The 27,755-nt window shown below is 44.7% G+C and overlaps 3 protein-coding genes and 1 pseudogene across 4 annotated transcripts; 2 read left to right on the forward strand and 2 right to left on the reverse strand.

The window, feature by feature from the left end:
- Window positions 1-758: 758 nt before the first annotated feature.
- Window positions 759-4,806, forward strand: LOC133888600 (cell division control protein 48 homolog B). 2 transcript variants are annotated; one of them, XM_062328900.1, is made up of 12 exons: window positions 759-1,114; window positions 1,218-1,262; window positions 1,426-1,481; window positions 1,571-1,720; window positions 1,786-1,893; window positions 2,138-2,237; window positions 2,541-2,825; window positions 2,898-3,067; window positions 3,333-3,461; window positions 3,855-3,951; window positions 4,040-4,117; window positions 4,201-4,806. In XM_062328900.1, the coding sequence occupies exons 1-12, from the start codon at window positions 938-940 to the stop codon at window positions 4,513-4,515; spliced, it is 1,710 nt and encodes a 569-aa protein (XP_062184884.1). In that variant the 5' UTR covers window positions 759-937; the 3' UTR covers window positions 4,516-4,806. The 2 variants fall into 2 exon arrangements, with proteins under 2 accessions (XP_062184884.1, XP_062184885.1); XM_062328901.1 differs by lacking the exon at window positions 1,786-1,893.
- Window positions 4,807-4,871: 65 nt separating this feature from the next.
- On the reverse strand, window positions 4,872-7,244 carry LOC133888601 (protein CHROMOSOME TRANSMISSION FIDELITY 7). The gene is made up of 6 exons (XM_062328902.1): window positions 7,044-7,244; window positions 6,511-6,769; window positions 6,318-6,410; window positions 6,022-6,096; window positions 5,579-5,931; window positions 4,872-5,236 (listed from the first exon to the last, which is right to left on the reverse strand). Exons 1-6 carry the CDS (start codon window positions 7,100-7,102, stop codon window positions 5,101-5,103), a joined length of 975 nt encoding a protein of 324 aa, XP_062184886.1. The 5' UTR covers window positions 7,103-7,244; the 3' UTR covers window positions 4,872-5,100.
- A 770-nt stretch (window positions 7,245-8,014) lies between these two features.
- Window positions 8,015-10,440, forward strand: LOC133889527 (probable folate-biopterin transporter 2; annotated as a pseudogene).
- Window positions 10,441-13,055: 2,615 nt separating this feature from the next.
- Window positions 13,056-19,027, reverse strand: LOC133887935 (eukaryotic translation initiation factor-like). The gene is made up of 9 exons (XM_062327961.1): window positions 18,703-19,027; window positions 18,009-18,080; window positions 16,923-17,018; window positions 16,523-16,741; window positions 15,788-15,885; window positions 15,578-15,665; window positions 15,155-15,505; window positions 14,832-15,080; window positions 13,056-14,487 (listed from the first exon to the last, which is right to left on the reverse strand). Exons 1-9 carry the CDS (start codon window positions 18,853-18,855, stop codon window positions 13,444-13,446), a joined length of 2,370 nt encoding a protein of 789 aa, XP_062183945.1. The 5' UTR covers window positions 18,856-19,027; the 3' UTR covers window positions 13,056-13,443.
- Between the last annotated feature and the right edge of the window lie 8,728 nt (window positions 19,028-27,755).

Genomic DNA, 27,755 nt, shown 5'->3' on the forward strand with positions numbered 1-27,755 from the left:
TCTATAGATGTTTATTTGGTGGGTGAAATAGAACGAGTCTGTTTAGTATATCAGACCCACTATTAATGTCACGTTCAAAGCGGTACGTTTATGTTTTACCTTTTTTTTAACGGTTCTATCCGAATCTTTGAAGAATATTTTTTAATTTTAAATAAACTATTTCATTCTACTACTCTTCATCCAAACAGTTAAAAACAAAATAGAACCACTTCATCTCCTCTCATTCTACGAACCAAACACTACCTTAACTTGAATTAATGTTACCGGAATGTTAAACTCTCCCAAATGTACTCATCCATGAATTATTTTTGTTTCATGTGACATATCCTCAAGTTTTGGTGGGTACTATTTGCCTAATTGAGCAACATGTTTTGTTGTCTATGGGGCGTTCACTGCTAACCTTAGCAGCGGGTGTCGTTTCAAGTTGTTTGGTATGGTCGACTGAGACACAGTCCCAACCAACGGTCTTGAATTGGTCGTCGCGCGAGGGTGACTGCTACTCCTATCTTACCTCACGAACCAAATACTATCTTAATTTATTCTGTCAAGCCATGCACAGCCTACGATTTTTGTAACACGGCAACTCTGTTCTGCCAAGCCAGAGTGTAACATCTCAGAGAGAGAGAGAGAGAGAGAAAGTGTAACAGGCCTGCTTTCTTCTGACGGCCTACAATTGGGCCGGTGAACTCCAGTCAGGCCTAATGCTGACAGGCCAGGCCACGTCGAATTGGGCCTGGAAGGCTAGGGCTCCTCGTCTATTCCGTGGTGAATCCCAGCGCCGCGCCTTCGCCGTCCGCCCGTCCCTCCCGCAGGCGGAAGGAATCGACGCGACCGACGCCGGACGACGCCCCCCGGCTCTCAAGCGGGAAGCGGGCGAAGCGGCACGCCTTTGTGGGCGCACTACTGTGTTGGGGGAACAACATAGAGAGGTGAAGTGATGCGCACGGCGAGCAAAGGGGGCGGCGGCGCCGGTGATGGTAGCGTTAGCGCGTTGCCCGAAGGTTGGCGGGCGGAGGAGGCTGTCGCCGGCAACCGCAAGACGCTCGAGGCCCTCAGGGAGCTGGTGACGTACCCCTTCCTCTACGGACGCGAGTCCCGGTTGCTCGGCCTCAAGGTACCGCGTATCCCCCTCCTCTTGCCCGCATCAGAGTTCGTACTCGTCCGCTACACCTTCGGGTAATCAATCAGCTAATCGCCGTTAAGCTTGCTTTCTGCAGTGGCCCAGAGGGTTGCTGCTCTACGGCCCTCCTGGAACCGGGAAGGTACTGCATTTGCGATTCAGCATCGTAGTCCTGGTGCAAGCTTCACTAGCGTGGATTACTTAGATTTGTTTCGTGAGGAATTTGCCGCCGTTTGGTGTTTATTTTACTTGCTGATATTGAATTTTGCAAGTCCTAAACACTGTGGTGATTATTGTTTTGGCAGACAAGCCTGGTTCGAGCTATTGTTCGAGAATGCGATGCACACTTGACAATGATCAGGTACCGTCTTTACTGTTAAGTGCTAAACAGTTCAGTGTATATTTCCACATGACCATAATTAAAGTCTTGTTGTGTGCTCATCTTGACAGTACATATTCTGTACACAAAGCCCATGTTGGAGAGGGTGAAAAGTTCCTGCGTGAAGCTTTCTCTGAAGCATATTCTCAGGCATCACGGGGTAAACCAGCCGTTATATTCATTGATGAACTTGATGCCATCTGCCCACGCCGTGATAATAGGCAAGTTTTATGTACCTATATAGTTTTGTGTTTGTCGAAAAGGAAATCTTAATGTACTTTCACAGGAGAGAGCAAGAGTCCCGCATTGTTGCTCAGCTTCTTACTCTGATGGATGGAAACAAGAAATCATCGAATATGCTTCCTCATATAGTTATTGTTGCATCGACTAACAGGTCTGAGCATGTCAGTCTTGGTATTTATGATTTCAGAAGATCATTGTTAGCATAATTTAAGGTCCATGTTTAAGAATCCCGTCGGGACATGATTTACAATCTATATAGTATATACCATACTATGAAATGTTGTTCTGTTGAAATAAATGCACATTTTGCGCAATGTGCCTAGACCTGTCCTTCAAGCATTCTGGTGCTGGATATTGGCTTTCTTAAATGCAAACACATCTTGTTATCTCATTAGGGTGGATGCCATTGATCCAGCATTGAGAAGACCAGGACGTTTTGACTCAGAGGTAGAAGTTACCGTTCCTACGGTTGAAGAACGGTTGCAAATTCTTAAGGTAATATCTGGTCATATTCTTTTCGTTTTGGTCTGTGACTCTGTTCCTTTGATGAAACCTGTTGTTCTATAGTGGTTCTCTCGTTTTATGTTTAACTCTGTAAAAAACTGAGTTCAATGAAGGCACACGGCTTAGAATTACTGCTGAGAACTGTAATTTTATTCTTTTGACCACTTCCTTGTATATGTATTGAGCCTAAAATATTTTTTAAGCAACATATCAAAGCCTGCATTTTATGAAATATCTCATGTTCTTGATTTCTTTTACATAAGGTGTAATTTTATAGGCCTTTATCTTCTTCAGCTTTATGCCAAGAACCTACCTCTTGATGAAAATGTCAATCTTCAAATTGTTGCTGCATCCTGCAATGGTTATGTTGGAGCTGATTTAGAAGCTTTATGTCGAGAAGCTGCCAAGCTTGCGTATCATAGAATGTCGAACTTATCTGAGGGTGAGAAAGTACTTAAACTTCTTACAGAGGACTGGGAGTCTGCTAGATCTCTGGTGGGACCAAGCATGACAAGAGGGATTACAAAAGAAATTTCAATTGTTTCATGGCATGATATAGGAGGCTTGAAAGATGTAAAGGTGAGATATTTCCTCTTTAGGCTTTCCTTCTAATGAAAACCTGTTTTAATGGTGATTGTTCCTATGCTTTAGAAAGAGCTTCAGAAAGCTGTTGAGTGGCCCATCAATCATGCTGCTGCATATGCTAGGCTTGGGATACCACCAATCCGGGGTGTGCTTTTGCATGGTCCGCCAGGGTGCTCAAAGACTACCCTTGCAAAGGCTGCAGCACATGCTGCTCAAGCTTCCTTCTTTTCTTTGAGGTTCGTCATTGAACAATGTCATACTTTCGAGACAAATAACAGCTTGCTTTCCACTGTGCGGAGAACATAGAACTTTTACAGTTTTACCCCGCTGTGTTTCAAGCAGGCTGGCTTAATTCATTTTCTGCTCATTGAGTTAATATCTGGTATCCTGAAGTCTGCATAAGCTTAAAATAATCAACAGAACACATTAGTATGGCACCTTCAGATGAAGATACAATCCTCCTAAATGCTCACTAGGTTTTCACATAAATTCTTATAACAGTGGTGCAGAACTATACTCAAAGTATGTTGGAGAAGGTGAAGCTCTGTTGCGAAGAACATTTCAGAAAGCACGTCTTGCTTCTCCGAGCATCATATTTTTTGATGAGGCTGATGCAATTGCCCCAAAAAGGTATGCACTGAAATCCTTGTGTCTTTTTTTAGTGGAATCCTTGTGTCTTGTAACAGGGCACACAAATACTCAACTTCTTTGATAAGTGATGCATACTTTTAGTAAAAAGGATCTCTTAGAACCTTCATAACAAATAAGAACAGGTAGGAATTATCATACCCATTCTTTTACAATAATAATGAAAATTTGCATTTAACACAGTACACATGATGTAGAGAATTGAACAGTGTGAGTGCAATTTTTTGGTTGAAAATGGTTTCTTGGATGTTATGAGAGTATAATCAGTTTATGTGGACTCCAATTCTGCACTTGTAAACCTTGCTTTTAGCTTCTGCGTACCGAATGTGAATTTACTATAAAATAGCTTACATTGGCACTTGTATGATCTTGCAGAACTGGTCCTGGTGGGAACTCTAGTGGCAATGTCACAGTTGGAGAAAGACTCTTGTCAACTTTATTGACCGAAATGGATGGTTTAGAATTGGCCACGGTACTCGTAGCTAGCTGATCGTTCTGTGTGATTCTACTGATCGTATCTACATGCATGTTAACTAGAAGGGAATTATTTTTGGTTGTAGGGAATTATTGTATTGGCTGCTACTAATCGCCCGAATGCTATTGATGCTGCTCTTCTGCGTCCAGGGCGTTTTGATAAGGTCTCGCTCTTTTCAATGCCTCTCTGAGACATGCACATATACAGACACTAACCATAATTTTCCATTGATCATTTCATCTGCAGGTGCTGTATGTTCCACCACCAGATGTGGAAGGGCGATACGATGTACTACGCATCCATACACGGAAAATGAAATTGGGGGACGATGTAGACCTTTGGAAAATTGCAGAGTGTACCGAGCTGTTCACTGGTGCTGATCTTGAAGGCCTTTGCAGGGAAGCAGGAATGGCAGCACTGAGGGAAGATCTCTCTGCAAGTTTGATACGTAACACTCACTTCCAGGCTGCACGAAGTTCGTTGAGTCCATCTCTTACAAAAGCAGTAGTTGATGAGTACTCAAATGCAGCGATCAATGATCCATCGACCATGAAACATTAAGATTTTCTTCATTTTCCATTTTCCCTCGTTGTACAAGAATATGCTTGTACAAGAATATGCTAGATCGGTCTTGTACTGACGAAGGCTTAACTTGGCCAGTGGGGAACTTGTAGTCTTATACCAGGGGATGCAATTGATGTCTGCTTGAATGATAAACCCCACAAGTTTTTTTTCACTGAAAACAGCATGCATCAACATGACAAGACATGATTCATTGACGCTCTGTTATTTTGCTGCCGTGGAATCTGTCGTTTTCATGTGCATAGATTACTCATTTTTGTGTTGCACCCAGTATTCAGTGCAGCAGCATTTGCTGCAATGGAGTATGTGAAACCATGAGAAGTTGTTGATGAAGATAGCAAGGCAAATGTTATTACTTGTTACAATGAGGAGCTACAAAGAATAGCTCAGTTTGGCTAGGGTCCTTCTGGTAGAAGCTGCCCAATCTGGGTTCAAGTTACAGACTCGGCACGGTACTGGCAAAGCCAAAAGCGCCCTATTTATCTCAGTCCCAGGTGTCCAATAACAAAATAGTAGTTTACAAGAGGAAGAAAGTTTTAGAGGGGACTCGTAGTGTAGCTTCTCTTATACATCTCCGTCTCTGTAGACTAAGAATGCACTGGTCTTGCAGTAGCGGCATGCTAGTGCCTTCCCGGAGGAGGTTGGCGGCGAGAAAGCACACTGTGACATCCCCAAAGTCCCTCCTTTGCAAAACGTTTTCCTGCATGAGATGAATGGAACTGGCAATATCAGTAAAGAAGCCCACCCATGGAAATTGCTTGCAGAGTGCACAAGAATATGAAACGGTGATATTCGCAGGGTATCTTCAGTTACAAATAACTTAGCGATAGTACACCCAATTCGATAAAGAACTTGGTAATTGTGCAAACTGGCACAATGTGCTATCATATCTCGTTAGGGAGAATAGTGCCTACTTGAAACTGACTTGAGTTGCCAATGCAAGAAAATTGGGGAATGCAGAATATCAAAGAGGTGCTGACTTGTGAGTGAATGAAATTTGTGGAACAAACTATGAAGCATGCGGAATCAGACTCAGACTTACCTTGCAACATCCATTAGTTTTGAGGCTATTCGTTTTCTTCTCCGTGATGGTACTACCCAGATGGCTCGAAACCCACAAAGTGCAGGAACAGCTTCCTCTTCACAGATTATGGCACCAGGATCCCGGTACCCTTCTTTGTTCTTCACAGAATGATTATGCCGTCTTATGATTTCCCTCTTCAAACAGATTTTCCCAAACTCTAATGTATGATCTATTTTCCCCGATTTGCTATTATTAGCCGGCAAATCACTACTGCTTTCTTCTGTGGAGCTAGAAATAACTCTATGTGCTGCTTTTATCGGTTCAGTGACAAGGCAGCCCACAATCCTCTGGTCAGATATGTACAGATAAACCTATACAATAAAGACGATTTTGATTTTATAACCAAGTAAGACATTTGTACTGCAAACATTGTCATATAGGAACTACGACCGTGTAATTACCTTGCAAAGTTTATGAAGGAGCTGCCCTTCACCAAATCCTAGCTCCTTCTCCACCACTCTGATCACCTCTTTGACCTGCCATATTTACATGACATTACGTAAGTTGCATCATAGATTTATACAATTTGCATATGCATTCATAATGTTGCAGTCAAGCATTTACTAGCATCAGAAAAAACGCAAACAAATTATTGCAGCTGTGGTCAAACTACTGTTTACGGTCTGCATTGCTTCAGAAAGTGGTGCACTCTTTAACATTTTAACACAATGAGGAACTAAGTTAGGCTGAACTATACCTTCCTATTCCACATACAATAATTTTCATCGGTCGCAAGAATTACCCGGTCTCCCCCCTCGGACCTTGCAATCACGGTTTCATTGCGCCATCCCTGCAGCATCTCATCGGTTAGACGCTGTCCTCACACACAACAACAGCAAACTTGGACGACACGAGCGCGACCCACAGAACAACCGGAGTAATAGCAATACCTTGAACGGGACGCCCTCGAAATAGCTCTTGTGGTACGCCTTGTGCACCTTCTCGTCGTCGTCGTTCCCGCGGGCGTACATCATGCCGCAGATGGAGCACGTGTGGAGGAGGAAATCGGACTGCCCCAGCTCCAGATGGAACTGCGCGTAGGTCCTCTTCTTGCTGCGGAGGTCGCCGCCCGCGCAGCTCGGGGACCGCTTCGCCTCCGCCGCGCCGCCGCCGCTTCCTTGCCCGTGCCCCTCACGCCCCTCATCACCGCTGCCCAAATCCACAGAAATGGATGGATCAATTGACGACGGTGAAACTGGAACGCGCCAGTTCTGGGTACCAGAGCTTCAAATTCAATCGATTGAATCGCTGGAAGCGCACGCCAGCCCGCACCCGAAAACTTGACGAAAATGATAACGAAATCACGAAGTACATGGTGCCAATTCGTTTGCTCTTCGCGTTCCTTGATCAGACACCGCAGCAATTGTGCGCAGAGATTTCAAATCCGGCAAGATCTGGTACCAACGGGGGAAAGAAGGAGAACCTGTTCAGATCGAGTTCAGTTGCCTGCCGCTTGAAGAACGCGCTGATCTTGGGCTGCATCGGCTCGCCGCGCCTTCTCGCTGTTTCTCGTCTCCGTCTGCTCTTCGCTGCCGGAGAGGGGGAGAGGAGATGGCGGCCGGCTGGAGCCTGGAGGCGGGGTGTGTGGGGTTACGGACGAAGCGCGGAACAACGGTGGAGATGTGCTGGTGGAGATGCAGTAGCCGGATCGGACGGGCTGGAGTTGAGAAGGCCGGATCGTGCGCGGGTTTCTGAAAAGCAGATGTGGGATTCGGGCGCCAAAACCAACCCCCCCCCCCCCACCCAAAAAAATTGGTTGGACCGGGAATTAAGACCCGAGTAAAAACGGTCTGACCTAAAAAAAAATATATTTTTAAATCAAAAAGTTACAAATATATGTCTTATTTTGAAAAATTACAAATCTATACTCCCACATGTCATCTTTCCAATGTCCGACAGGTTTAAAAATTAAAAAATATTACATTTTAATGCCTTTAAAATTTAAAACACTACTAAAATAATCATGAAAAAATCTGAAAAAGAATGTAATGTAGATGATCTAATCACTGAAATTTATCCTTTTGTTTTTTCATTGTAGAAGTAATTTTTTGAGGTTATTTTTAAAAAAAAATCTAGATGATAACGATTAAAGCATCAAGGTGACCATCATACCCGCAAGTGTAGAACACGACCGTCACCGGATTACTTGTTTCGCCTTTCTACTCACAATAGTGCGCTCATCTCAGTTAGACGACCATCAATGAAATTATTAAGTTCGGTGATATCATAAGTTCAATTCCTGGCCACTGATTAGCAAAATCAAATGAGAAAAAATACATTACCTTTTCCATATCATGACTTCTACTCTGTCCTCTATCCGCCGCTCTCTAACGTCCGAATTTCCCAATTAAACGAGCAGCTGAGTTCAGTGAAGTCAAAACTCTGAGCTCGGACATGCGTCGAACACTTCGCCTTGTGCTCAGCTAGCCGACAAAATTTTCGCGTCTCACCAACATCTCGCAGCAAGCAATCGCCGCGACCTGCATTATTTCGGAGCCAATGCCGACGGCTTCTCCCTAGATCCTCAAGAAAGCCCTGACAAGGAAATTGCTCCTCGCAAGCTGCTCAAATGAGGCCCGGGAAGACGGCCCCCTCCAACTCCAAGAAGCCGGCGGCGGCGTCAGCGGCAGCGGCGAGTGCTGCGTCGCCTCCCCCTGCGGATGGCTGCGGCGGCTATCCCGCGAGCTGCACTGGAGCTTCGTGCTCGCTGTCGTCGCCTTCTACGGCGCCTGCCCCAGCAACGCGGTCGGCGGGGTCGCCGCGGGGTACTATTGGAAGGACGTGCAGCGCGTGCCGCCGTTGGCGGCGCAGTTCTACCAGGGCATCACGGACGCGCCATGGGTCATCAAGCCCCTCTGGGGCCTACTCACCGATGTCATCCCCGTGGCCGGCTTCCGCCGTCGCCCCTACTTCGTTCTTGCAGGTCCAAGATCTCAACTTTCTTGGTTCCATCGCATTGGTAGAACCAGCGCGCCATGCTTCCTTGTCTTGCGATAATGCAGGCGTGATTGGTGTCGTCTATGCTCATGCTGTCTCTACGCCACGAGTTGGGGATCATGGCAGCATTGCTGTCGCTGACGGCGCAGGCGCTGCGATAGCCAACGTGACGGTGGAGTCCCTGGTTGCACAGAACAGCATCACCCATCCACCCCTTGCTTCCGAGTTCCGACATGCAAAGCCTGTGTGGTTTTAGCTCATCTGTCGGGGCATTGCTTGGATTCTCCATAAGTGGTTTGCTTGTTCACACACTGGGCTCCCAGGTGTGATGTTCTGATATATGATTGCCTTTTTGTTTCTCATAAAATCCAAAATATGCATTGTGTTAACCACTTAACGATGAACATCCTTATGGAATCATATGTCTTGTTCATGTTGTTTAAAGGGGGCTCTTGGCCTATTGAGTATTCCCTCTGCACTGGTGTTCTTAGCTGGGATTCTGCTGAAGGAGAGCCGTTCTACAGATTTTGATTACAAGCAGGTCAGATTAATCTAGCAGCTTTTATGTTTGGTTGAATTGTTGGATGCTACTTTAAGGTCGTGCTGAATTCAGGTTGACAAGAAGTTTTACAGAGCAATCCAGACCATGGGGACAACGAACATGTATGTTTCTCTAAATATGAGCCTGGATATTCAAGGAGGAATGTTCTACTGGTACACAGACCCAGTTGCTGGACCTGCGTTTTCTGAGATACGTTGTATGCGCACTTTCTACATATGATATGTTCGTCACGTAGACTAAAAACCAGAAAGTACATGCCGTTAATTGTTAGTTATATATTGGGATTTTTTGTTCAAGATGAACCCATTTTTGTTGATCAATTAAGTATCTGATGTCCCAATTATCTAGTAAACCCGTCAGGCAGCAACACAGCAAGATGTCACTGGATGCAAGTTAGGAGTACATTTTGTTGTTTTTTAAGTAGATGTATATGCTTTGGATTATCTGTTTATAGTTATTCCAATATAAATACAAATTAAATGAATGAGCGTCACAAAATGGCCCGCCAATTTATATTCCCAATGCTTATCTATTACATGGTGCTATATAGATAATTTTGTTATTTGATTATTACCTTTTATCTGTTGTGGACAAGCTTTGTTGTCAAAGGATCTTACCAAACTTTTGCATTGGTACAGGGATTTATCGGTCTCATCTATTCAATTGGATCGGTTGGTTCACTACTTGGAGTTTTACTGTGCCAAAGTGCCCTAAGACCAACTCCAGCAGGTGCTCCAAATTTGCAGTATCCAGTGCTACAGTACTTTTGCGGTGGTACTGTAGCACTGGATACAAGCCTTGAAGTTACTGGATACTTTTGCGGTGGTACTGTAACTACTGGGTTGCTGTCTTGATTAGAAATATTTCAAGGCTTGTACCATTGATGTTATTGTTTCTTGTTCCTCAAGAGTGATCAGAATTCAACACTTCTTCCAGCAGAGATGCTTGAAGGCATCGAATCTACAGAAGCTGTGAAAGCAGGATCAGACAGTACTGCATTCTCGGTTCTTGTTGCAGATTATCCTAGCAGTCTTTCCTCCAATGTGGTGGTTGAGAATGAACGAGTTAAAGAGTTTGATGCAGCAACTGATGATGTGGAGTTGATCCCTGAACAAGAGTGGACCGATCATTTATTCATGACACGTTTACTGCCATGATCTGCGATCTGATTCCACTACTCGCCCCCTCGGGCTTCGCTTGTTGAAGATGGGGAATATTTCTACCATAATCAGGTCAAGCAAAGGGAATTGAAGCATTTGATAATGAGGGTGGAAGATACACTGTTACAGAGGTGATGATAGCAGTCAGGTGCAAGAGCTGACTGAGCTCAGAGCCTCAAGCGTAGCCTCAAGTGTTTGTCAAGCACTTGAGTTCTTTCCTTTCTGTCACCAGAGACAAACCGATCATAATTCTTGTTGTTATAGAAAAAAAAAATCATTGTTTGGAACGATACGATGTTTTGCCACAGATGATAAACTTATGATGTTATGCAGTTGATAGAATTTCCAATCCTCTGCTTTTGCTCACTGAATTCGAATACTCCATTTCTTTTTATAGGGTGTATTAGAATTTTAAAAATTCATATTGAAAGTATACTTTGACCATCAATTTCTCTTACACTATATTATCAATTGCTACAAAGTTCATATTGTATCAAAAGATCTATGAAGTACGAATCTATTAATACAGCTTTTGTACACTAAACATGCGCATAATTTAAATAATTATTGGTCAAAATGTTGAAGTTTGATTTTTCTAATTCTTAATACGCCCTATATTTTGAGATGGAAGGGTATCTCTTTCGAACGCAGAATTTAGATATGGTGGTGCCATTGCTTTGCTTGAACTGTGCATTAACATAACAGTACAACACCAGGGGCTGAGACTGTTCCTTCTCTAACTTATCTACACTTCTGTCTTTTCATAATGTGGCTATATATGCCGACAAGCTGAGCGAACAAGGCGCATCAGCAGTTTAGCACATAACTGAAGGCGGTGCGGCCTAGATCATGGAGGGCAAGCAAACGAGCAAACCCGCGCACGCGCAACGGGCTTACGGGCGTGCTTGGCTGAGGCATCGAGCGAGACACCGAGCGCGCGCCCGAACATGGCAACTAGACGTGTAGAGGTAGAACCGCGGTCCAAGGCCGTGCGCTGGCTGCCAACTTGCACCACGGTTGCCACCCTAAAGAAAAGCTACCGGCCGTGGGCGCCTGGCGAGCACGTGGGCAGGGGCGGCAGACCCGCCGTGCTGAGTCAATTTTACAACGTCGCTCGAGGGCTCGGCGGCCCCGGTCGCCCACACCGTACGCGGGTAGGGCAGGCGGGCGACCTGCCTGCGATGCGAGCCGCAAGGCACAACACCGCCTGTTCCCCGTGCGGTGTGGACTCGTCTGCGGTCTTTTAGCAGCCCGCGGCCAACACAGCCGCGCGAGCTTCTCCTCCGCCACGCCGCGCCGCGCGGCCTTTGGGCGTAGTGCGTACCATCGCGGTCACCCCTCGAGGTGTGCTTGCGAGGTTGCCATTGCTGATATAATTTAACCTAGAAAAAATAGAAGTGCGCGCGTGGACAGGAGTTGATTTGTAACCTTTTCTAAACACCAGAATGCGGCCAGACTGAACTGGAGCCCAATGGCATTTGCTTTTGTTTTTATACTAAGCAGGCTTTATTTCGACATAAAATATTGTTCTAACTTTTGCATCAAGCAAAACACCGATGCACCCAACCATTACAAAAGAAAAAGAGAGAAAAAAGACTGAAACTAGATGTACAAAAAGTAACACCAAACATCAAACACAAAACTACAACTCGAAACCAACATGCACTCCAGAACAAAACAATTGCTACGCACTAACACCTATTTCCTTACACGACTGATTGAGAGAGCTCGAAGACTCCCAACAACTGACATCGTCCCGTAAATATGTGGTGAACAACAGAGACACCTAAAGCAATCCACAAGCATCCACGAACTAACAAAACCTTCGGCAACTGGTCAGATACTGGCTCAAAAGCTGCATGTAGCTAGCTACCACCATTGGACAATGACGAACGACCAATCAGCATGACCTACGACCCAACTAGCGAACCCTTGAACTTTAGTTGAGCATCTTCTCTCCAAGTGAGCTCCAACAGCGTGGGTAGAAATTCCAAAGCGACGTCTCTAAGAAGGACACAACGTCGGGACACTGTCATCGTTGAATCTGATATGAGATCTCGGTTTTCACTAGGAGAACCACGGAGGGTGAGGGGCATCACAACATCTCAAAGGAGAGGAACGACATCCAAGAGCGTCATCGTTGCAAGACTTTCACCTGAAGTCCCCTTCACCGTCCATTGTATTTGTCACCGCCATAGGACCCGTGAAACAGCATGTAGACGCCCATAGGATTGTCAAAGATGTGGTTGATATGCCAGCCATAAGGATCAGGCTACCGTTACATCGAGCCTATCCTGTGTGGATAGGAGACACCTACGAAGAGAGATGAGACACTAGCCTGACTCCGTAGGCCGTGGCAAAGGCTGCGAATGCAAGCCTCTCCACCCGCAAGGACGCGCGGTTCTTGACTGCCCTACCGCATCCACGAGTAGATCCCGACAACCACTGTACAGATCTCGACTCTCAGGCGTGGATCAGGCCACTGCCATCCTGATTCAATGACTACACGCGCCAGCCTCCTCAGGCGCTGGAACAAGTTTAGGCGCCCCGAGCGTGCCAGGCGAGGGATTCTCATGCCGATGCGACTTCACAGTCAAAATAACTTGACAAACTGATGTCAAAGCTATGGTGCTTCAGCCTTGAGCAGAAGGATGATCCAGGAGGAATACCAAATGATTTCATTTTTCTGCTGGTAGCAGGGAATCCACGAGACATGACACCTGCGTCGCACAAATTAAGACAGGCACAAGCTCAAAGCAATCTAGGCACAAAAGCCTGACCCCTAAATAACACAATATATTGTAACCAACAGAATTTTTCAAAGCCATAGTACATTGTTACAAAATGTGTAGGCACAAGAAAAGAACTAACAACATTAAGAGGACACAAAAATATCACATTGAGCCTTGTTCATCTCGGGCTCCAGCGAATTACGCTATCGCCCAAGTGCAAAATCCATGGCTTCTTTCTTTACTTCCGTTGTCGAAACAATAATGAAACTCATCTGATCTCGCTAAAATATACAGCTCAAAACTGGCTGTTGCTCACACATCTCCAGTACGAGTTCCTTCAGGGGTGAAAACCTAAACTGTAGAGAGTACAAGATGCTGTCTTCACTAGATGCAGCATCTGAAAAGTTGATAGGCCAAAGCTGCCGAGAGCTATTATTCCAAAAGGCTGTTGCATGCGTCAATTACAGCAGCATGTGAGCTCAAGATAGCCTGACCTGATGGGTTTGCTCCCAAGGTTTTCATGACAGCGTTCAAAATTGGTTTACGGAAGAAAGTATCCTCCATTTTCTTTATAATCTCCTCAACAGCTTCAAATCTCAAGCCACAGGATAAAATCAGACGACCAATAATTTCACCAAACTGTGTTGGAGCTTTTGGAAGGTCAATGCCAATATCATCCAGCAGGGAGCCATATAGCAAGCATCCGCTTTCCAGGTCTTCAGTCTTGAAAATTTTCTTTGCATACAGATGCTCCAGCAGCCTAACCAGAGGATCAACAAAACTGTCACCTTTATCTAGGGCAAGATTGATAGCTTCTTTAACAATCTCTGGGTAGTAACCAGGATTCTGCAACTCCTCGATGCATTGCTGTGCTTCATCTAAAATGCGTACACCAAAATACTCCTCTAGAAGAGCTACTGTTTTCTTCTGAAGGTCAGCGGATACCTTGGGAGCACTTGGTGGTTTATCAGTAACAGGTGCAACAGCTGGAGCTGCACTTAATGGTTTTGCTGATGCTGTAGCTTGAGCTGGTGTGGGAATTGGACCGGCCATAAAGCTGGAAGGGCGAGATGGTGGACCACCAGTGCCCAAAAGTGCACTCTTGCCAACTAGTGCTGCTCCACTGCCTTGAGGAAGAAACCTGGTGCTAATAGATGATGGCTTGCTAACTGATGATGGCTTGTTAACCGATGTTGGTTTATTAAGCATCGGACTCTGGTTGCCTCTTGGCATTGATTTAGAACGCGGAACTTCCCAGTTATCATTATCTAACCCAGGCATTCCAGGCATCTTTCTTGACCCAGGCATCCCAGGCATCATGCCTCCAGTTCCTGGTTTATTCATTGGAAAACCTCCTGGCGAAAGGGGCCCGCCTGGTGCATTGCGGCCATTCCTAATGACTGCTGCAGCTCCAGGTCGTAATCCAAGATTCTTTTCAGCCTCAGAGTGAATTTCACTGATTGTCTTGGCCTTAATCTGAAAGTCACAAACAGCGTAGATCTCAGAATAATTTTACAAATCCAGCTTGGTAGAAGTTGCTATAATAACAGGAAACTGAACGTGGAAAAATAACACTGAACCTATGCTTTGTGATCATTGTACAATATTTGGGGTACTAAGTATTATACTTGCTATCAAAGTGATGTGTCAACAGATGATTATAAGCAACCAAAATCCAGAACCGAGCATTATCTTCAGCACAATCATAGAGGCGTGTTAATACAACAGATTGGTTATAAGCATACCGTCTAGCCATTGACATCATTATGGAATCCATGGTGCAGAGTAGCTAACTCGTACAGATGAGAAATTTTATTTACCTCCTCACGTCGAGGAACCCAGTTATTCGACCGGAGATCAACCACATCACGAACCATGAACCTCAATCGTGGTGCCAGATGAGGGTTTGTTGTCAGCTCCTTCATCTGGATGAAGTAGGTATCATTAATTCGTCGAGACTTAGGGTTCTCATCAAGCTGTTTACCAATCGTATTGAAGAAATGACAGATAGCCTCGACATTTTCCTCTTCAGGGCATGCCTTTTTATCTGGCCCAGCACCCAACAATTCCTGCATATGGAGTATGGATTAGGAGTTTTTCAATGAATAATATAAGGTATTGTTATCAGTTTCCTGATATGTACCTTTACAATGTGATGAACTATCCTCTCAGGAACCATTTTTTGCTTGAGTAGCTCACCAATAAGTCGAATATTTCCAAGTGTTTTCAGTTTGACCTGCCGTTCTTTGTCCCTTCTCTCCATCTCTTGGTCAGGGCCAGTCAATTTTGCCATCTCGGCCCTTGTGCTGTCCGCACTTTCAAAGGCTTCCTGACAATTGTTCAACAGCATACGTTTGAACGTAATCTCTTTACCATCTGGTTCTTCAGGAGGGAATGTTGGGAGCTTCTCATTGAGATCAGCACAAAGTTGAGCATACATCGGGCAGAAGGTTGGCTCAAAAACAGCCTTATCAAATATGAGTGTAATAACATCCTGAATCAAAAGAAGATAGAAAGCTGTCAGAAAACAGAAAGCAGTTAAAAGAGCACAAAAAATAAATCAAACCTTCAAAATATCAGCAGTAGTGATCCCAGCTTCGATTAATTGGCCCTTCAGTAGATCAAATTTCTCCGGTGTAAGTTTATTCAGAATACTGTGAAATTAATAGCAATTAAGGATCACACAAAAGACAAAGTTGAACTGGGAAAGTTTACTCTAAAAATGGCAGCAAAAACAAGCTCTAAAAAGGCAAAAAAAACATAACCATTAGATTACCCTTTCACTGTTTTCAAGACTCTATCTTTCTCTGAGAGATTGCCTCGTCGGGATGACCAAGGTACTTCCGCCTTGATAAGCGCATTGGTAGGGCCAACCTAAGATTTGGAAATAAGAACAGAATGATGATTACAGGGGATGTAACCACATAAAAATAACAGATACATATGCAAATGGCTAGACAGCTACACATACATCTAGGCTCACTTAATATAATATAACAAATCTACAACATATAAAATCGATTGCATACAACAAATTGCTGGTGGAGTGCTTGATTGCTGAATGTTGACAATGTTCTAGACAAAATATTCTTTTGTTCCAATTTACTTTTAGCCCTACAGTTCATATCACTTGCATGTCCAACATTCACTACTACAAAGACATCCATAAAAACATAGTGTGGCACTAAAACAATTGTATAATAGGTCAACTGAGTCAAATCAATGATTTAACATTGATAGGTCAGCAAAACAAAGCTTTTCAATGAAAAATTGGTGAAAATAGCTGCATCAAATAAGCATTGATTAACTGGGGCAAATGGGTAGCAGATCAAAATCAGTATAGACAACAAAGCAAAACAGTAATCAATCCAAGTAAAAATGGCAAACAAAATTGGCACGGGAGGTAGCAGGAACCTATGTAAAATGCATGGAACAAAGCAAACGATGGAAAAACTAAAATGGACCAACAAATGTAAATGGAGGTTATTGGTGCTACTTTTCTTTAAGGTACCTGAGCTTTTGCAAACTGGGAGCTTAACTGATCATGCCTGTTAACTTGCTCCTGCTGCCTACCACTTGAAGCATAGGATTCTTTAGCTTCACGAATATTGTTCCACGACTTATCTTCAATAACCGGAGGTGGTTGCGCTGACCGTGCACGCCAATCACGGTTATCTGTCTCAGCATAACGATTTTGTGTTTGAGTTTGGGTTTGTGTTTGCCCTTGCACCTGCATAACCAAAAAAAAATACTGTAAGGATGACTAAATCCAAATGTGCAGGAAATAAAAGCATCACAGTCGTTTTAGTGAAATGATGTCTTGTTAACCATTTGGCAGGATTAAGGAGCATCAGTGTAAAGAAGATAAAACGAGTAACTAAGGTGCAAATAAGAGATAATGAGAATCTCACAATTGAATCATTGTGGACCCAGCTCTGATCTTCACCATGAAACTCTGCATCAATCTCTTGCTTGATTCTTAAAATGTACTCAGATACATCAGCAATCTGTTAGGAAGTGGAAGAACTATAATCAATGCATGCAATTTGATGAAGTGTATGCATCATCAAGAACGGTGGACTACTTGGCCTGGATACCACGCATACCCTGTTGAATGGTAAGCCTTATGCGCAGATAAAAACTAGAGGAGAGTGGGGGATTCCTTATATGGAACTGAATAAACATCATATGTCCCTCACATGCCATCAAATGTTCCAATGATGTGGGGCCAGATGCTCATTGTCAGACTCACAATAAGAAATTCTGAAGTCATTCTGTGGCATGTGAAGTATTTTCTCAAAATGTGTCAACCCAGTTATTAAAGTTAACAGGGCCGTGCACAAGATAGGGTAGGACATACATCTAGCATTTTCAGCTTTCACCCTCTTAAAATCAGAACTATAAACATTGGGGAAGAAACTAGGATACTGATTTTAATTTCCAATTAAAGCAAGCTACCTAAAACTGCTACAAATCAGATAGAAATTCAGCCAGCTAAATTGTTTTCTGCAACTTCTAATCGACACCAACAGGTGCAACTTCACTTTTAATTACTGTGAATGCCTCTACCTCCATCTTTAGTTTTAGTCTCTCTGTTCAGAAATGCATGCCGCCTGACTCAAAGAGATAATTTTCCCAACAATATGCTAACAAAATTTTATAATATTGTGGAAGTACTTATGGAAATTTATTGGAACCAATTTCATGGGACCAGTCTCGAGATTTCTATACACATTGTGGCCAAAGGTAGCAATTTGACTGCACGTATACTTTTAAGTGACAACCATTTGTAGAACATTTTTCATTGCTTGCATACACTTTTTTGCCACAGCCAAGTATGAAAGAACACTAAAATTGATTTTCTCCTATTTTCAAATATGCCAAGCTGCATTATATGAACTTCTCATTAAAATCCAAAAAAGACACATCAACTCTAGTGCAAATTTTCAGTCCAGAAAATGACTTTACATAAAGTATCAGATACTAAGAACAAGTACCTCGCGCAGCTCAAGAAGTTGATCTCTTGTATAACGAACACGCTCACGTGGCTCCAAATGTGAATCAACAATCTGCACCAAAATACTAGCCATGTCAGGGTGGAACAAGCAAGTATAAATCCAATTAAACTTAACAGTAGACTACGATGTGCAATAAATTTGAGAACTTGACCCGATCAAAACATTCAAAACAAAAATGAAACGAACCTACTACTAAGCACAGGTCCGTATGAAATGAACAGCACAACTAGGAAGCCAGGTTCAGCTAACTACTTAGCCATATCATATCGTATCACACAGATAGACATAAAAGAGCAAGTGAAGCCCAGAAAGCTGAAATCCATGAGCGCCCGCACACATCAGAATCTACTAAAATTTTCCAACTTTACTGAAACAACGAACTATGAATCAATAAGTGCCAAATCGCATCCCGGTTACGAGTAACAATCCCCTGCTACGCATCAACATTTCATAAAGCTTCATTAAGAAGTGCGGTGACTACTAAATCTCCCCGCATCTGAGAACGAAACAACACCCTGCGCCCATACACGCTCCTCTACAATTAACGCAGCCCCTAATACCGAGATCCGATCGTTTCCCCCAGATCTCCGCCTCCCATCCAGCCTCGAACCAATCGACCCCGCTAACAAACAGCAACCCCGCCCCACAGATCGGGCGCGGCGAGCCACCTCACCTTGGAGATGCCGGAGGCGGCCCCGCCGTGCGGGCGGAGGAAGTCGCCGGAGCCGGTGGCGGCGGCGAAGGCGGGGGAGAAGAGGCGGGCGGCGCGCGGGCCGCCGCCGCCGCCACCGGGGCGCAAGCTGATCACAGGCTGATCCGACTGCATGCTTCCAGGGACGCGAATCCGACCAAAAAAGCAAATCGCGCGGGCTCGATCGAGGAATCGGCGGTCGCACGGGAAAAAATCGCGGGGAAATCGAAGGTTTTCCCCCTTTGGGATGGGGAGGATGCCGTCTGCGACCTCTCTAAGAGAGGAGTGGGGAGAAGGGGCGTGGGCGAGGCGAGGAGGTGGGATTTTATCGGTGGAGCTTAGGGCTGTGGGGCTGCATCGTGGTTTCTGCCGGATGGCGAGGGTAGTTTTGTACTTTGCGTACACGGCTCTTGAAAAAATGGTGGTGCTTGGGGCCCACCTGTCGAAGTGTCCTAGCTTCGGCGGGGGGCTTAATGACGGTATTGGGCACGTGTGGTTAGGGTATTTGCATCTGGGTACCGGGGTTCGGCTGACTGGTGTCTCCTACAGTGGACATGACTTAGGACTGGTGATTGTATACTGCATTGGAATATAAAATGCGTACATTTATCTATGCGAGAGCAATACATAAACGTTGCAACAACTAAAGCCTTTGCCCGAAATAAATTGAGTAAGTTAGAGATAAAACTCGTAAAACTGAAATAAAAAATGATGAAATAATGACGATAATAATAAAATAATAAGATATTAGTAATAGTAAAAAAAAGCATATGTAAAAATTTGGAGATAATTCCAATTTCTCACATTGGGTTTGGTTAAAGTCACATTGCTATAGTGGATAGTAATACCTTCGTTAGAGTGTCGTCTTGCTGCTCTTTCGTGCAGATGAAATCTATCTCAATATGGTCTTCTTCAATGTACTCACGGATAAAATGAAACTTGGTGTCAATGTATTTACTGCGGCCATAAAACACTGGATTCTTCATCAAATCAATCGTTGATTTGTTATCGACAAATAATTGACTGTTTTTGTCATTTCTCATGTCAGCTCCCCCAACAAACTTCTAAGCCACAGTGCTTGGTATATCGCCGTCGTAGCCGCCATAAACTCAGCTTCTTAGGAAGACAAAGCAATCATTTTCTGCTTCTGCGAGTTCCATGACACCAGTCTATCATTAATATAGAAAGTCATACCTCCAGTACTCTTTCTGTCATCCATGTCACCAGCCAGATCACTATCTATGTAACCGGTGATCACCTCTGTTTCTCCTCCTCTGATATACACAATACCATAATGCACGGTGCCCTTCAAATACCAAAGAATCTGCTTTACTGCCTTGTAATGCATCACCGTGGGCTTCTCCATAAATCTGCTTGCAACCCCGATAGCAAAAGAAAGATCAGGTCTTGTATAGAGTAAATACCTCAGGCAACCGATGATGCGATGATACTCAGTTGCATCAACCAGTTGTCCATCTGGATCCTTATGTAGCTACGCCCTTTGTTCCATAGGGAATTTCGTGGGATTACAATCCAGCATACCGAATTAACCAAGAACATTCTTCGCATACGCTGTTTGCTTGATTATAATTCACTCATCTTCTTACGTTACCTCGATACCGAGATAGTAATTGAGCAATCCGATATCGGTCCTCTCGAACTCACTCATCATCTGCTGCTTGAATCCCATAATCTCTTCTGGACTTTCTCCTGTCACAATAAGATCATCAACATATACTCCAACAATAATTCCATGTTGGCCTGTTCCTCTTGTGTATACGGCGTGATCTTGAGCACACTTCACAAATCCAAGTTGCTTTAAGCTTTTATCAAGCTGGATATTTCAGGCCCGTGGCGCTTGTCGAAGTCCATACAGCGCCTTGCTGAGTTTGAGCACGAGATGCTCTTTGTTCTTCACTACAAAACCCTCCGGTTGGGTCACGTATACTTACTCTTCGAGCTCACCATTTAAGAATGCCGACTTGACATCAAGATGATGAACCTGCCAACCTCGGTTGGCTGCAACAGCAAGGATGACGCGTACGGTGTCCAGCCTAGTCACCGGCGCAAACACTTCTTCAAAATCAATTCCTTGCCACTGCACATATCCCTTTGTGACCAGCCTTGCCTTGTGCTTGATCGCATCTCCATCTAAGTTCTTTTTCAATTTATAAATCCATTTGAGCCCAATTGGCTTATGACCAGCTGGCAATGCCGTGAGAGTCCATGTGTCATTCTTCTCTATGGACTCGATCTCCTTGGTCATGGCGTCCTCCCAGACCTACTATCCAGCATCCTCAAGGTAGTAAGATGGCTCATGCGTCTCTACGAGCACGGCCTCTTCTTCCACGTCTTCATCGAGATGCACCCTTAGAGCATCTCTCATGATGCTGTCAATGTGCCTGTAGCGCACATGGCCCTCATCAGTGTTGCTGCTCCCGGGGGATAGCGGTGTGACCCTATCATCGACTAGCAATTCATGTGCCGACAGCACCACTAGATTAGTGGGGGATTTTGGAGAGTCAGCTGTCGTTCGTACTGCAGCGCGTCTCCTGGTTATTGGCCCTTCCGGCGTCACCTCGCCGGTCAGCGTAGTCGATGAAGGAGCTAGATCATTATGTGTGCGGGCGTTGGCACACCTGTCAAACCACCCGCGAATGGCATAGTACCGCCCACCGGTGGCTCAATGATAATCGCCTCCTCAACATCGAAATCATACGGCTCTCCGCCACCTGTTCTTGTACACCAACTCCACTCCATGCTTTCATTGAATTTAACATCACAGCTTACATGAATTTCCCCGCGCCTTGGATCAAAGAGACGATGCGTCTTGCAACCGTCTTCGACGCCAAGATACACCATCGGCTGGCTTCAGTCATCGAGATTCTTCAAAAGTGGCGTTGTCACCTTCGCGTGTGCAGTGCAGCTGAACACACGAAGGTGCGCCAAATGCGGCTTCCTTCCGTTCCAAGCCTCGGATGGGGTGCGTTCGTCCAGCACCTTCGTCGGCAAGCAGTTCAGCAGATACACCGCGTGCCGCATCGCCTCCCCCCAAAACCTTCCAGGAACATTCATGCTTTTGAGGAGGGATCTCACCATCGCCATCACGGTCTTATTCCTCCGCTCCACCATGCCATTTTGTTGTGGCATGTATGGTGTGGTGAGGTGCCGTTTGATCCTGGCCTCCTCGTATAACTGAGTGAACTCAACAGAGAGGAATTCGCCGCAAGATCAGTCATCAACGTCTTGATGCGTTGCCCGCTCATGTTCTCGGTCTGCAACTTGAACTTTCTGAACATGGAGCAATCTTGGTACTTCGACTTGATCACGAACACCCACATCCACCATGAGTAATCATCAACAATTAACATGAAGTAACTGTTACCAGCAAGTGTTGAAGTTAACATGTCCGAGCCTCGCATGCCAAAGCCACGCTGGGTCTTCAAGCCTGGTTAAGAGACACACTGGCGTCGCTTGATGTAGCTCGATCTTGTAGAGATGATTTGGAGTTCGCCTCACTTTCATCAACAACCGTGCAGGACTATTATCATACACACGTAGATGTTCAGCATCCATGATCACCTTGTGTCCAACTTCGGTAAGTTGTCCAAGGCTGATGATATTGCTGCACAGTCTTGGAATGTAGTAGACCACCTGCAATAGCCACTGGTCACCGTTCTTGCAGCTGAACGTGATAGACCCTAAACCCATTATTTTTACCATAGAGCCATTCCCAAATTTCACCTTGCCAGTGACACATCCGTCCAGCTCTCTGAACTCCACTTTGTCACCGATCATATGATTACCGGCCCCATTGTCTAGGTACTAGACCTCAAAGCTAGATCCTCCCTCCGTTGTGTCACGCAGTTTCGGCTTCAACTTCTCCTTATTCAGCAGTACGGCTCCCCGCTAGTGCTGTTGTTCTTGTGCTGGCTCTTCTGATACTACGAGTAACAGAGCTGGCTCGGTGTCGTCAACACAAGTGAGATGAGTCTCGTTTTTCTCTTCCTCCTTCTTCTTCGGTGCCTTGCACTCATTCGTGTAGTGCCCCATCCTGTAGCAGTTGAAATACATGATGTGGCTCTTGTTGCGACGACCGCCGCCTGAGCCGCTCTCCTCGTCATTGCATGACATCCCGCCGCGACCACCTCTGCCACGGCCTCTGCTGTGTCCACGACCACCCCGGGCAATTTTGCTGTTATCTGCAGCAAGATGGGATTTACCCTTGTTGCTTGATGAGGAGTTACCACCATCCTTCTTCTATCGTGCCTACCACTCGGCCTAAGTGAACAGGAACTGGCTGTCGCTGATGGTACTTCCACCGGATACATGTGGGCGAGTATGTTCTTCAAATGCCTTAAGCTGCCCCACAACTTCCTCGAACGACATCTTATCGAGGTCGTAGAACTGCTCGATCCTGGCGATCACATTCAGGAATCGATTCGGCACGGTGTCGAACAACTTTTTGACCAATGCAGTATCGTCGAGCGTCTCCCCTAGGTTTGTGTATCTAACGAACATGCTATTGAGCCTTCTGGCTACTGGTCCAGCGTCTCTCCCTCCTGCATGCGCATGGCGTTAAAGTCGCTCTTCAATATCTGCAGCCGCGCGTTCTTGACGCGATTTGCGCCATCGAACCTTATCTTGAGACAGTCCCAGACCTCCTTCGCAGTTTTCTTCCTTGCCACCTGCATCAGGAGATCCTCCGGGAGCGCTTGGAAGAGATGCGACCTCGCATTCTTGTCCTTCTTCTAGGCGACGGCCGCACCGGTCGCTGGCCCGACTGCCTCCCAGACGCCTTGATTTTCCATCATCACCTGCACACGAATCACCCAGCTCGTGTAGTTTGTCGCTGTCAACTACAGGTACAAGAACGACCCACCATCGCTCTCCCGTGCCACATCGCCCTAAGGTACAATTGACATCTTCACGAGTTAGTGCTATGCACTACGGGTTCTGATACCAGATATTGGGTTCGATCACTGGATCACATGCGTGACCACTCCGGATTCGTGACAACGCAAGCGACCAAGCTTCTCGATCACCCGAGCGACCAAAAGTATGAAAGCACGCCAACTCACGACTAGTCGTACGTGCCCGACCACGACTAGTCTGACTATCCGCCATGTACGTGCTGCTCTAGATCACATTGATTGACCAGCAACGCGTAAGTCGCGTACTACTCGGCGAGAACGAACTCGCGTATCTCGACAAGTATAATAAGACAAGGCAACGACTCTATTCAACTTGTGACTTGCACGACTCTGTCTTGCTTACAAATTAGAGATTACAGCTCATATTTATAGCGACCTGTTAACTCCGAATCGTAACACGAATCGTGCCATCCCACAATCCGACTCTGGACTCTAACTCCGACTCAAACTCTGCACACATACGAACGATGCTATAGCCGTATACGAACCGTATACGAACTCCTTACTTCCATATCGTCGTGAAACGAGTCACCGAGGACCATGACAAGGATTAATTCCAACAAGCCTATCCATAGCCATCTCGTTGTAGACTGAGCACATGGAGAATCGAAGTTCCGAAAGCTAATCTTTGAGTTGTAAACGGAATGCATTCCTTATTGAAGGAGGATGTAATAGGGCAAGAGGCTTTAGGCTGTACCCAGGTTCTCTCTGGTAAAATACCTGAAGTTCCAAATGAACCCATCTGTGCTTTCACTCTTCAACTCTTGTAGAGTGAATTCATGGGTCACCATTTTATGCGCTTGGTGGGTGGATATTTTGGAAAACAACTAACTTTATGAGTTATCAATAATGAGTTGTCTTTAGGAAAAAAATCAACAGCGAAGAAAGAGGTTATATTGTGTGAATAAACTTGAAAAAAATCACTGCAACCAAGTGAACCAACACCCAGACCAGATTGGACTGGTGCTTCCTTCAGCATGGAATACTTGTTGCTCTAGCTTGGCTTAGTTTGTACTTCAAGTGAAATTAGCATATCAGGTTGGCTGAAAATTTCTTCTATGGTGGATCTGCATTCCTGATGTTTCTTCCAGGTCTTGAGGCCCAGACTGAAATCTTCACTCTCTTTTCCCAGACTGAACAAGCAGCCATGACCTGAAGGAAGCTCCGCCAGACTGACGCAGGATGGGCTGAACTGGGGAAGCATCAGATGAAGAAAACATCAGGCCCATTTGGTTTTTTGGGTGGCTATCGATTTGCAATTTTTTTAATATAATTTTTTGATTAAAAATTTAAATAAATAGATTGCTCAGACAGTATTTACAAAACTAGGCGTCTACCACCTCTGAAAAGACTGCAACCCTCTGAGAGGGTGGCAAGGGGCCTAACCGTCCTCTCAGATGGTGGATAGGGGCATCCCGCGCGCCCGTCCCCCTTACCGCCCCCTGAGAGGGCCAGCCCCGCGCCCCCTTCCCTTTTCTATATAAACGGTGAAAATGAGGAAAAATCCTCATTTTAATCCGAAAAAAAAAGAAAAGTCTGAAGAAGAGAGGAGAAGAAGAGAGCGCGGCGAAACCCTGCTATTTTTGATCGGCGGATTTGAATAGCATTTTCCGGTAATTTCTTTTATACTTATATTATTGTTAATAAGTAAAGTAGCACTGTATGACATAGGGTTTAACACTGTATGACCTAGGGTTTAGGGTTTAGAAAATGCTCTATTTATTAGTATATTGTCAATATTAATTATGATATGATAGGATAGCCATTAAATACATAGTAGCATTTTTAGTATGGTAGTTTTGAATATGTAGATTGTACAGAATAATAATTGTAGGTTAGTTTAGTTATGGGTATTATTGAAGAACCTATAGTTAGGCAGTAATAGGTGTCGGTAATTTTTTAGTTCCAATAATTAGAAATATAGTTTGCCGGTCTTAACATTGGTTATATTTATGGATGTTTCGAGGGATGACAGATAAATTATATGTTCAGATATATTATGGTGAAGATCAAATTAGTTATGGTCCTAACGGTGTAGATCTGTCTGAGTTTCGTCATGTCGTCAAGGGTCTTAGTAAAGCCAATGAGAGAATCATTGTGGGTGTGTGCAAGTGGCTGATGCGGTATTTTCAACTGGATCCGCAGCAACATGATCTTAAGCTGAAAGCTGTCCTCAGTCGTGCTAGTCAGGGCTACTTTGGAGTCGATAGTAACAACCAAGTCCTGCCACTGGGGTTTGCCTTCGTGGAGAGTGAGAACAGGGACAGCTGGTATTGGTTCATTGAGCGGGTGAAGCGTGCTATTGTTCTGGACCGATCAGATGTGTGTCTGATTTATGATAGACATGTAGGATTGTTGCAAGTTATGCTGGATATGTAATATGGGAGTGTTCGACGGGGTGTTGTAGCAAAGTGGTCCGACTTGAAGAGCAGGTGGTGCATGCGTCATATGTGTGCGAACTTATACAGACAGTTAAAAAACAAAGACTTATGAAGCTTTTCAAAAAAATTGTGCAGTTAAAACCAGCAAAGAAAGTTCAATGCCCTATGGACAAGACTGGATAAACTAACTATGAAACAGACAGCTGAGGTAGCAGCCACAGGTGATGAATCGATAGCTCTTGGATATTTTCCAACAGATACTCCTCAGATAGTAAGGAGGTCGGAGTTAGCTATTAAGAGCTTTTAATAGTGGATACGTAATGAGCCAAATGAAAAATGAGCTTTACTGTATGACAGTGGTGGGGCAAGATATGGGACAATGACAACAAATCTTACTGAGGTTTATAACTGGGTCATGCGAGGTATATGGTCCCTCCCACTCGTTGAAATTGTAAAAGGTATTTTGTATGGTACTTGCAAAAACTTCATTGATTGGTACACAGATGCTTCCAAGGTAATGGAAGATAACCGTATGCTTTGTGGACGGATGCTATGTGAGTATATGGAGAAGGCCACAAAGAAGGCACACATGCATCGTGCTAATCAAGAGGGGACTGCAGAGCACATGTTCAGTGTCCTATGCCGGGATAAGGGTCGTAGGGGTGGAAGACGTGAGCGGCATGTGCAAGAGTGCATGCTTAGGAGTGGGACATGCATTTGCACTTGCCAGAAGTCACAATTGCTTCACAAACTTTGTACACACGTCATAGCTGCGTGTGTGAAGCACAATATGCTTCCCATGCAATATGTTTCAAAGTACTTCATGAAGGATCAGATACTGAACACCTGGAATCATGAGCTGTATGATTACGGCATTGTTGATACATTTACAAGTAATCCAGGTCCTTCATGAATCTATGTGCTTGATTTTGAAAAGATGAAGAACGCACCGGGTTGTCGACAAACTCGTCGGATTCGTAACGATATGGATGAATCCGAGGCGGGTCCAAGGGTGAAGCGATGCAGCCATTGCAATGAAACAGGTCACACGTACAAGTATTGTTCTAAAAATGCACCTGTTGTGTAGGTGAGTATTGCAGCGTGCTGTAGTGTGATTGTATTTAGCGTACCTTGCTGTTATAATTGTACTTCCCTTTTAACCCTACATTTGTAAGTACATGTCGCAATATATGCATGTTACTTCTCGTACATGCATGTAATATGCAGTTCTGTTCACGTAACTATGACATATTTTCATGTAATAGACTATATGTATTATTCATGTATATGTAGTTGCAATGTAAATTTCCATTCAATATATATTGTTCTTGTCTACATGTTGCAATATATTAATGTACATGCGGTGTTAATGTAGATATGACGCACCCTCCAACCCCCGAGCTTCTCGACCCTGCAGTGAACAAGAGACACCACAACTTCTTGTCCGTCGTGCACCAGACGGAGTTATGAGTATTCCGACCACGTGGTCCTGGAGAGCTACTTACGGTCGACGATCGGTGGAAGCACCGGTAAGTCGCTACTTATAGACGCATGTGCGGATTCATTTATGTATTGCATCCTCCAGTTTATTTATATTCCCAATGGTGCAGGTTGGTAGCATCGGGACTCCTACTGCTTTGTCGTTTAGTGGAGGCCCGATCGATGAAGAACCCCGAGGCAGTGGCGAGACGATTCTACTTTGACCGCTCCCTGATAGCAG

Source organism: Phragmites australis, chromosome 13 (genome assembly GCF_958298935.1).
Source record: "Phragmites australis chromosome 13, lpPhrAust1.1, whole genome shotgun sequence".
NCBI lineage: Eukaryota > Viridiplantae > Streptophyta > Magnoliopsida > Poales > Poaceae > Phragmites > Phragmites australis.

Bases quoted from the DNA above. Each gene is read 5' to 3' on its own strand.
- LOC133888600 (XM_062328900.1), top strand. From the start codon at position 938: ATGCGCACGGCGAGCAAAGGGGGCGGCGGCGCCGGTGATGGTAGCGTT. The intron at 2,238-2,540 runs GTAATATCTGGT...TATCTTCTTCAG, and splicing joins AACGGTTGCAAATTCTTAAG to CTTTATGCCAAGAACCTACC. The intron at 3,462-3,854 runs GTATGCACTGAA...ATGATCTTGCAG, and splicing joins GATGCAATTGCCCCAAAAAG to AACTGGTCCTGGTGGGAACT.
- LOC133888601 (XM_062328902.1), bottom strand. From the start codon at position 7,102: ATGCAGCCCAAGATCAGCGCGTTCTTCAAGCGGCAGGCAACTGAACTC. The intron at 6,770-7,043 runs GTTCTCCTTCTT...GGATTTGGGCAG, and splicing joins ACTGAACTCGATCTGAACAG to CGGTGATGAGGGGCGTGAGG. The intron at 6,097-6,317 runs GTATAGTTCAGC...TAAATATGGCAG, and splicing joins ATTGTATGTGGAATAGGAAG to GTCAAAGAGGTGATCAGAGT.
- LOC133887935 (XM_062327961.1), bottom strand. From the start codon at position 18,855: ATGCAGTCGGATCAGCCTGTGATCAGCTTGCGCCCCGGTGGCGGCGGC. The intron at 15,886-16,522 runs GTACCTTAAAGA...TCCAAATCTTAG, and splicing joins CCCAGTTTGCAAAAGCTCAG to GTTGGCCCTACCAATGCGCT. The intron at 15,506-15,577 runs GTTTGATTTATT...CTTTTGATTCAG, and splicing joins CTACTGCTGATATTTTGAAG to GATGTTATTACACTCATATT.